This window comes from Sinocyclocheilus anshuiensis, unplaced genomic scaffold, assembly GCF_001515605.1.
Source record: "Sinocyclocheilus anshuiensis isolate Anshui unplaced genomic scaffold, SAMN03320099.WGS_v1.1 scaffold44, whole genome shotgun sequence".
Lineage (NCBI taxonomy): Eukaryota > Metazoa > Chordata > Actinopteri > Cypriniformes > Cyprinidae > Sinocyclocheilus > Sinocyclocheilus anshuiensis.
This window is the reverse complement of record NW_015555746.1, coordinates 1,987,906-1,998,716: the sequence shown is the minus strand read 5'-3', so window position 1 is coordinate 1,998,716 and position 10,811 is coordinate 1,987,906. Positions and strand designations below refer to the sequence as shown.

The following is a 10,811-nucleotide window of genomic DNA, read 5'->3' as shown; positions in this document are numbered from 1 at the left end:
CCTCTCCTTAGACTACAGCCTGAGGGTCTATTGCATACAGGACACCCCACATGCCCTTAAGGTCAGTCTGTCTGCCCCTCTTATTGAGATTGCTTTGCCAATAAATTGTTTAGTTTGGAAAGAAGCTAAATTTTTGTCCTCTTTTTTTTTGGTGGGGTTTTTTTTTTTTTTTTTTTTGCTCTGCGTAGTGTCTGGCCCTATACTGTTGGATGAAAATGAGGGGAAATTGGCACAAATTGTACCACTATCTTGTCGTGCCAAACATTTATGCTGAGAATTGCCGCTCCGGTTTGTCCAGGCATAGCTGGAAACCCACTTTAGTGATGCCCTCTACACGTTTTGTTTTTCCTTTTTCCCTCTTGCATATTAAATGTGACTGTGGTTTGTTCCACTGCTGATGGCGCTAACATAAAAGGGGGAAACAGAACTTGATATTGAGAATGACAACATTTGATTGTTTCAAGTTGTTCTTAAATAAATTCAAAACTGAAAAACAAACCACGTGTGGAATTGTGATGAGATTGTGTGCTTTCAACTTTTGGGTCTTTTGTGGTGGTGTCACACAATTTAGGAGTTTACACAAAACCATTTATAATGTAAAATACACACAAAATTAACATATCTGTTTCAACATATTCAATACCATATTGAAGCCAAAATACCTTAGCTCGTTCATAAACTTAGTTTAGTTTTTAATAAACTAAGATTTTAGTCACTTTAGGATTCGGTCGCCTGGTGTTTGGCATCAAACTGGTACTTAGTTTATAAGAAATAATCATTTAGATTTATTTTTATATACAATTTAGACATATAAACTGTTTCACCTTTTCTATATCAGATTTTCTCTACGAGTACAGTTTGTGGTCCCTAACATGACATACACACACAATACATGCCTAGTATATTGAGAATTTCGAGGCCAGCAAGCAAACAACATTTGTTAAAACATTTATTAAAGAACACATTTGGGTACTCTTGGATAGTATACTAAAATGTTTTGTCTTGTGTTTGGGATGATTTTACTTTGTCCATGTTGTTTTTCGAAGAACACTATTAGCCATATTATTAAAATAATGTAATTGTTTAATGAGCAGAATCAGAACATCGTCAAAATAACTAAATATTAATTTAGAATATATGTTCTCATACTTATGCCAAATCAACAATTAGAGTATTATTCCTCCTCTTCCGAGTCTGACCTACAAATGTAGACCTCATCCAGTACAAAGTGCCTTTTTTGGCCACGTTTTTGACATACACCATAAATATACACTACTGTTCAAAAGTAGCCATAGATATAATACCAAGTACATTTATTCAGCAATGATGAATTTAATTTATCAGTAAATGTAAAGACATTTATATTGTTTATGAATTAGCATATAACAGCACAGAAATGTTTCTTGAGCACCAAATCAGTATATTAGAATGATTTCTACAAGACAAATGAAGGATCGTGATACTGAAGTCAAGAATAAATTACATTTTTAAGGAAATTAAATTAGAAAATTTTTTTTTTTTTTTTTTACATTTCAGGGTATTACTATTTTTGCTGTTAATATAAATTTACAAATAAGCCTGGGTGAGCATAAGAAACATCTTTTAAAAAATACTTTTGAAAAAACCCCAAACTTTTGAATGGTAGTGTATCTCTCTCCACAATTCTGTCATCTGAGCTGTTCTTACTGCACATATTGAATAAATACAATGTCATCAGTGTTACGTTTCAACACATATATATATGGCAATTAGTACAACATTGTCATGTAAAACTTATAAGTATAAACAGTTTCAAAGTAATGTACTATGTCCATGGATAGGAAACCCAATTAACCCCAATGTCTATGCTGTTGACTATTTTGTCTTCTTCTCTTCTTCTTTTTTGTCCTCAACATCCTCAGACAGATCTTCCACCCGTAGTGTTTTCACTTTGTTCTCCATGTTGGTGATCCTCTGTTTCATCTTGCTCTGGTAGGATGTGCATTCTCCCATAAGCTTGGCAAACTTGCCAGTCATGACTTCAAGGTTGTTCTCTAGGCGGTGAATCTTCTCATCCAGATCTTTGGGATCAGCACCGGCGCTTGCAACCGCCTCATCAAGAAGGTTGTCCTTCCTTAAGATGGCCTTTCCTTTCTCCTCCAGGGCTTTTTTGGCATCTGGGTATTCAGTAAGCGCTTCCACAAGGTCGTCTTTAGACAGCGCGAAGAGGTCCGAATAGCCGACGCTACGAATGTTCGCCGTTCTTCTGTTTCCGGCTTTACTGCCTTTGATTCCAAGAATGCTGATCTCTCCGAAGTAAGCGCCGTCACTGAGCACCACAAACTGCGTGACGCCATCATCGGCCACTACGGCAAGCTTTCCTTCTTTGATGATGTACATTTCTCGACCAATGTCACCCTTTTTACATATATAATCTCCAGGACTGAACACCTGAGGCTGCAGCTTCAACACCAACTCGATGAGAAGTCCAGCTTCACAATCCTGGAAGATTCGCACCTTCTTCAGTGTATCTAAATGGACATTGATGGCTATTTCAGCTTTGAGCTTGTCTGGAAGGTTCTTCAGGACTTCCTTCTCATCGCAAGTTTTCTTCTCCGTCCAAAGGTAGTCAAACCATTTGATGACCCTGGCCTCCAGGTCTTTGCTGACCTTACGGAACTGCATGTACTGCTTGATGGAGTCGATCTTGGCCTGAAATTCAGCACGAGAAGCATTCATGTTGGAGATCATGGCACCGACGTTACCGACGATGGTAGCGAAAATCAACACTCCGATGAGGAAGTCCATAACGACAAACAAGTACTCGATGTCTCTAACAGGAGGTGGCGTTTCTCCGATGGTGGTGAGAGTAAGAGTGGACCAGTACAGACAGTAGATGTATTTTCTAGCCAAGCGGCCGTATTCTGGATGGCTGATGTTTGGATATACCCATGTGTCAGTCCCAAAGCCAATCGTTTTGGAAATAGCAAAGAAAATGCAAGCGTTCCAGTGAATAATAACCAGGATGTAAAGTACGAGGTTGCTGATGCGAAAAATGTTCGGGTAGTTTGTTCGGGTTTCTGTGCGGTCGAAGAACTCGAAGAGACGTGCCATTTTGAAAAGGCGGTTGAAGCGAAGTTCGGGGTTGTTGAAGCCCACTTTGAGCATTATTAAATCCGTCGGGATCATTGAAATCATGTCGTATTTAAACTGTGGGATTTTCCTGTAATGATCCATCAACTTCTTAGAGTCTTTGACAAGGAGACCCTGCTCCAAGAAGCCTGAAAAAGACAAAATTAAAAAGAATACAAATTCAACCAGCTTGTAGTATCTAGTAGAATAGTTTGTTAAAGTGCCCCTATTATGGATTTTTTGAAAATTACTTTTCCTGCAGTGTGTAACACAGCACTAAGTGAATGAAAACATCCTGCAAAGTTTTAAATCTGAAAGTGCACCGTGTATAAAGTTATTGTCTCTCAAAATAAAGAGTCGACTCTGAATCATTGAAACGAGTCGTTTTTAAAATGAATCCCAAGCCGTTTCATGTTGACGTCAACATGAAACATTAGCATATTGCCCACCCACTTGTTGGTCTTTTCGTGTTGGACTGAATGAAATTAAAGTGCCCCTATTATGGATTTTTGAAAATTACCTTTCATGCAGTGTGTAACACAGCTCTAAGTGAATGAAAACATCCTGCAAAGTTTTAAATCTGAAAGTGCACCGTGTATAAAGTTATTGTCTCTCAAAATAAAGAGTCGACTCTGAATCATTGAAACGAGTCGTTTTTAAAATGAATCCCAAGCCGTTTCATGTTGACGTCAACATGAAACATTAGCATATTGCCCACCCACTTGTTGGTCTTTTCGTGTTGGACTGAATGAAAATGCAAATTCATTCTTTGCCACTAGGTGCCGCTTTTGGAGCAAATTAAAATAGCTGTTTCCCCGGTAACGCTGTACACAAAGCAGCACTGCACTCACAAACGCTGCTTTATCAGGCATGATGAAATGAAAATGAGACCAATCGGACCAATCACTGCAGATTAGCGTCACGCAAAGGAGGGGTTTGGAAAAATGAATCGTTGAGCGAATCGTTTGGGAGTCATTGAGCAAGTAAGGTAAAAATAAATGCATATTATAAGACAATGAATCTCTTATGCTCACCAAGGCTCAATTTATTTAATTACAAATACAGTAGAACAGTGATTATTGAGAAATTTTAAAATGTAATTTATTCCTTAAATTTCAGCAGCCATTACTCCAGTCTTCAGTGTCACATGATCCTTCAAAAAAATCATTCTAATATGCTGATTTGGTGCTCAAGAAACATATATTATCAGCATTGAAAACAGTTGTGCTTTCACACTTTGTGGAAACGGTAATACATTTTTTTCAGGATTCTTTGATAAATAGAAATTTCACGAAATAATTTATTTGTAAAAATAATTGAATGGTAGTGCATTGATATTTAATTTTAAAATATATAATGGATATATTCATTCAATACTATTAACATTAAAAGTGTTAATAATACAGTATTTGAACTCTTTCTGAAAAATCACCATACCTGTTCTTGATCTGACAAACGTGTCTACATAATAGATTACATCTGAGGTATAGTCCATGATGATCCAAAGCATTGTGTAAGAGTTCTGAAGCTCATTGAAACAGGCCCTAAAGAGATATATACAATGAAGCACATGCCACATCTGAAGTTATTGATTTCATGAGAGATTCTGCATGAACAGACCTTGTCACCAGCATCATCAGGTTGTAAAACACTGGGGCTGCTATGACTGAAAGCCATCTGTAATACTTCTCTGAGGCTGGGTCCATGATCCACACTTCTTTCCTAAAACACATATTAGATTACCGTATGGCCACTTTCAAAGATGAACACCTACTGAATCACAGCATTCATCTGTGAATAATCAATATCATTATCTGATTATTAGTACTAAAGCTGCTATCATTGAAATTCATTTGTGGCATACTCACGGCGGAGGAAGAGCATCTTTCTTTTTATCATCTTTCTTATCCTTTTCATCCTTTTTCTCATCCTTTTTCTCATCTTTTTTCTCTTCCTTCTTGTCTTCATCTTTTTTCTCATCTTTTTTTATTTCTTCCTTTTTGCTGAAGGTAACATTTAGGGTTGTTTTTATTTTGAATTAGCTTGTGAACTAGTCTGGTATCTAATAAGGGTCACTAGTGTGAACTAACACTGGTAAACTCTCATGTTAACCTGCAGAGGGCAGCATTAACACTACCGATATTCACTGAACACTATTAATGCAATGTACTAAACATGTTAGACTATCATCTGTTGTTATTCATTTAATATTTGAGATCAATTATTTTTAGGATTCTAAAATCTAGTATCTATCACATCCACATATTAATAATTTTTCTGTCATTATAGGGGTTTATATCTGGAGGAGCTGTTTCTGTCAGGGTTGGGGATGAAGGATGGAGCGAGGCCTCAATAGTGCGGGAAGATAAGGGCTTTATTAATAAAATAAAACAAAACAGACAACAAAAACTACCCCGTGGGGGAAAAACAGGCTGGCAAGGCTAGGCAAGGCAGGATCTGGACACAACACGACAGGACAGGACACATCCAGGGAGATATGGTGACAAACTGACCCAGGACTGCAAACACAGGAGAATAAATGGAGAGCAAATGAGGAGGGTAACGAGGGAACACATGTGGGGCAAATTAACCAATAATCAGGTAACAAGATGGGTGGGGTCAAGACAATTGACATGAGCACATGGCATACAGGAAACAAAGACAAAAGCCATGTGCTCACACAAAACAAAACACAAGCACATGGCCAGCCAAACAAATCACAAGCCATGTGCTTGAACAAAAAGACACGAACACGCAGCTAATGAGAAAACTCATAAGCCGCGTGTTCACACAAGACAACAAGAAAAGCACGCGGCTGAACACAAACCGCGTGCTACACAAACCACGTGGACAGAAGAGCGCACGGCCGAGCGAACTCGAGACCGCACGCTCCCACAACAGACAGAACATGGAGCGCGAGTGTCCGGACCCCGAAACGAAACCGAAACTCAAGACCTGAGTGCCGGGATCCGAACACCACGCTCCAACATGAAACAGTACACGCAGACGAGAGCGCACGGCTCGAGCACTCTCGAAGCCGCACGCTCACATGAAAACAATGACATGACGGGAGTGTCAGGGCTCTGTCACAAAACCATGAATTACACTAGACCGAAGTGACAGAACCCTGACAGTTTCTACATGGTACTTACTCATCTGTGTTGTTGCAGTTGTTCATATTGTAAGCTGCCAGAGGCCAGTGATTGGCTTTTCTTAATGAGCAAAAGGCATTCATTTTTGTTATTATTGTGGAGTACATTTTGAGGGATCTGATTCTAGGACAACAACTACAGATCATCACTACTGCTGATTTATTATCTATATCTATAGCAACAACTGTTTCAATTAGTTTCTATTCTACAAGTTATTGTGATACTGTTTTACCTAAAGGGGGATTTCTACATGGAAATCTACATACTGTTTTCGGATTTTGATTTTATTAAATGAATCCTCAGCTCTGTGATCTGTTTTATGAATCATCTGCACACAATACGGATATACTGTATTTTTGCACAGATGCCGCATGATTCTCTACATGATTCTTTCATTTTCAAGGCCTCTACATTATACCAAAGGCATCTCTGTCTGTACAAAGAAACTGTACAGAAAATCTTTTTCTTGACTTACTTCCTCTTATGAGGCCTGTCAGGAAGGCCTATAGAGGATCGGGCATTACTTCCTTGGCTAGATAAGTCTTTGAGGTCAGGTCCACGGAATCGCTCTAAAAAGGAGTCGGGACGCTCAACCTCTCTGTGAAGCCTGTGTGATGCCCAGTTCCTCAGCATTACCAGAAACTGGGTGAGCCTGGGAGACCGAAAGATGTCAAACAGTAACACTTCCAAGCACTTTATACAGTATGTAGTACTTCCAAGCACTTTATACAGTATGTAGCTTTCTGTTCAAGCCATGTCAAATGCACACTTAACATGTTCAAATTTTGTACAGTTTTGTTGATAAGTGTGGATCATATTCTCTGTATGGTAAAATCAGATGTGTTAATGACTGATGCTGAGTGTGCAGTTGACTTGGCTTTAGTGGTAATCACGGTTCACATGGTAAACTACGTTAAAGCTTTGGTTTGGATGGACTTGATGTTACCTTGCCATAGCCCCAGCACCTGTGAAAGAGCTTCTCCTGGATTCCTGAAACTGGCTGTTTGCAGAAGAAATGATCCCCTGCATGTCAGAGGACTGGTCCTCACATAGAGAATGTGCCCTAAGAAAAGTTAGGTTTTAATCATGTTTCAAAAAGACCATCTATTGAAACTAAGCTGCATAAATTGCAAAACAACTTAAAATAAAATGCAAGAACATTCTCCAAATTACAAAGTGTATGTTCTACAAAGTGTAGCACTTGCAGCTCCAGATATTTTCCTGAAGAATCCAAACATTCAGATTTTTAGCGAAGTTTATTTTTTTAACAAAATACCAGCCCATTTCAATCTAAACTTACATCTTTTAGTTGAATTTTTCAGCATATACTGTTTTGTGAACTTGTCACAATGTAATGCAGATTTGCAAACAAAAGCTATTAAAGAATGGGGGAGTTCAAAATATATTTGACCTGACAACAAACCCGCATCCTGTGCTTGACAGCTTCTCGTTTCATTTGCGAATTGTTTCAGAAAAATTACAGTTTGGAGTAAGTCTTTTAAAAAAACAAAATTAAAGTCTGAAAATCTATTGGTGCAAAATTGTTGGTGCAAAAATCCTGAGCACTGTAAGTGATGCTCAAAAAGAAAAAAAAAAGATTAAAAATGTACAATATGACCCCCTTAAGATCCACTTGATATTCTAACCTGCTTGCACCATTTTCAGTCTGGTCCAGTTCTTCTTCAGAGGCTCGGACCGAAAGCCTGTGTCTGGATGGGTAGGATTGCTCTGTACAAATCTCCGCCATTCTCTGTCTTCTCTTTGCCTATTCTAGGCATCCAGCACTTGATAAGACATGTCAAACAAAGGACAACACCATAACAAAAGACCATGAATTATTAAACATTTAAAGCATGTATTTGATCCTAGAAATTATGCTCAAAAGCATAATGCAATGAGGCTTTCAATGGGCTGCCATTATTTCGGATAACAACGTTGTATCAGCTGAACCCAAGGTTCAGTGGAATTAAAATCTGCAAGAACTTGTTATTGACTTGATCTCTGCAAACCCGTTTTCACACCGACAGCGACCATCTGAACACATCGCCTAAAAATACTTGCTGCTTAAACACTAAACAAGATCAGTGGCCCATCTCGCTGGTAGATAGATCTTGACCCAGATGTACTTTAAAGGCAACTCGAGCCACCATGTAAACAGAACTCTTAGAAAGTGTGACTGCATATAGCAAGAATTGATTGTAGACTAATATTTGGTTAAACAGAGTGGTAAATTGATTTTTTTTTTTTATGTATTTGTTCATATGGCAAGAAATTTCATTAACCCAGTTATACACCACATCTTTCAGGGTCTTTGACCAAAAGGGTGATGCTGCGCTTTCTCTATCTAATGATGTTTAGTTTTATCGTATTGTTGAGGGAAGATTAGTGTAATTAGACTAACACCACGAACGCTATTTGTGTAATCTATTCCAAATAGAGCGATGCTAATGCTGAAGACACACAGCAACTTCTTGTCTGCAGTCCTGATTTCCACCCACAGGGTTCTGTCATCTGAGGATCTGAAGACCCCTATGCCCACCCTAAAAAATAAATCAACACTCTGACATGCCCAATGTAGTCTTTCTTTCAATAATTTGTACTGTCATCACACAATTAACAGTGAAAAAGCTCTGTTCATCATTTTGTTTTAAATGCTTAGTTTATGCTAAGTCATATAAATTAAGAGTAAATTAACTGTGTATTTCTTTCATTTAAGATTCATATTCATAAAGGTGGCTAGTTTTTACAGTATATGTATATGTACATTGGCACTGTAATGTAAAGTGTCACTATTGCATCGACAAGTGAAAATCTGGACTGGTTTATTTTCATTAAACGGTTTAGTTGGAAAGCTGAGCACTGCTACACGTGCGCCAGAAACGCTCTGACTTACGAACCTTAGTTATTATTAATACATTATGTAATATTTCAGTCTCTTCTGACGACTTATTTATCGTCTCATCGACAAATTCTTTCGCAAACACCAACGGACAACAAATAAGTATTCGTATGGGAAATTAACATCACTTTCATAGCATTTTTATATTTGTATCATTTACACTATAGTAACATGTAATCTATTAAACTTACCTGCGAAGCAACAATATTTAGTAGTCCAACAGATTTAGGGCACCAGATTCAAAGAGAATTCCTGTTCAAGTTGCTCTTTGGTTGAAGCAACTGGTGATCCTGCTCAATGTTACGTAAAATCCCATCTTTAAAGAACTAATTCGAGTTGGCATTTTTGGTCATCAGTTTTCACCCACTTTTGCTGTCATCACCAGTTTTCTTTAGACTGAGATGATGTGTGATTCTTAGATGTCCAAATTTTTAATATACTGATAAAGGATGCGTTCAGAAGTCTTGCGCTCCTCAGATGACTGACAGCTCCGAGCTTTCGATGTGGATGTGGGCGGAGCTTAGTGCTCGTCTTCTCATTAATATTCATTAGCAATGATAAATGGCTAATGGCTCTGCCATTTTTACAACCGACTAAAACATAATGTTAATGTTTGTAATTCCTCTCTTATTTATTTATTTATCTTCAGGGCAAAATTTATAGAAATGAGAGCATATTTATTTCTTTTTATAATGATTTATTGTAATTGACACATTTACATTCTTGATTTTACCTTTTTCTGAAAATAATTTTAAAGCGTGTTATTATATATTTATTTATATTTGTATAATTGCATTGTGAGAACACCTTTTCTATGCTACCATGCAGTATTTTTGTCCTGATGAACCAGCACTTTCAGAGATTAGGGATCCACTGAAAATTAAAGTGGCATGCGTTGGTGACACTACCGATATCACCAACTCTGGCATCAACATGGTCGTCCCAGCCATGCTAATGAGACCTGAGAAATCCTTAAGGCAATCTGCGAAGCTGCATCGTTAATCCCAGATTAGGCCTGAGCGCCTATCTGAGCCACCTAATACTCTTTCTTGGCCTCAGCCCTTGAAATACTATGTGTGCACCAGTTAAACTGGGCTGACCTCACGTAGCACATGTTTAGTACATGGTTTTGCTTTTTTTTTTAAAAACTGGACTGGGACCAAAGAGTACAGTAGCTAAAGGTAGAATGAAAACTCAGACATTATCTCAAGGGAGCTCTGTGTTTTGAGTGGGTGTGAGACGAAGCAGAAAGAGTAAAAGAGAAACCGATATATCAAAAATACAAACAAGTAATATGAATTATAGAAGCATTTGCAAACATAACTTCCAATGCCATGTCACCAGAGCATATTATTAAGTTCCCTTAATAAGGACTAAGCCGCCCTTTAACATCTGCCATCTGTCACAGATCTCCATAAGATTTGTACTTAAGTGAATACAAAATCTGAATTCCAGCTAAAGGTTTGTCATGCAAGTTTTTTAATGAAAAATAACCTTTTGTAGTTAGTTTCCATAGCTAATAAACTGTAATTGTCTTATTATCCTATTATTATTATATAGGTTTGCTTTTGCCCCATGCATTTGTACTAACTTGATTGAAGACAACACTGAATATGTTTATATATTTGTATGTGGGATTCAAATATGAA

At 37.8% G+C, this 10,811-nt stretch overlaps 2 protein-coding genes across 2 annotated transcripts in view; one reads left to right on the top strand and one right to left on the bottom strand.

The window, feature by feature from the left end:
- Nucleotides 1-5,646, top strand: part of LOC107673540 (ubiquitin-protein ligase E3A) — a 16,864-nt gene extending 11,218 nt beyond the window's left edge. The window contains exon 12 of the transcript XR_001632412.1: nucleotides 5,401-5,646. The gene's annotated coding sequence lies outside the window, so the exon portion shown is untranslated. The remainder of the gene's footprint in view (nucleotides 1-5,400) is intronic.
- On the bottom strand, nucleotides 1,627-9,656 carry LOC107673541 (cyclic nucleotide-gated channel cone photoreceptor subunit alpha-like). Its single transcript, XM_016467161.1, has 8 exons — nucleotides 9,354-9,656; nucleotides 7,910-8,047; nucleotides 7,210-7,326; nucleotides 6,264-6,323; nucleotides 4,980-5,114; nucleotides 4,732-4,833; nucleotides 4,549-4,655; nucleotides 1,627-3,260 (listed from the first exon to the last, which is right to left on the bottom strand). Exons 2-8 carry the CDS (start codon nucleotides 8,008-8,010, stop codon nucleotides 1,855-1,857), a joined length of 2,028 nt encoding a protein of 675 aa, XP_016322647.1. The 5' UTR covers nucleotides 8,011-8,047; nucleotides 9,354-9,656; the 3' UTR covers nucleotides 1,627-1,854.
- Between the last annotated feature and the right edge of the window lie 1,155 nt (nucleotides 9,657-10,811).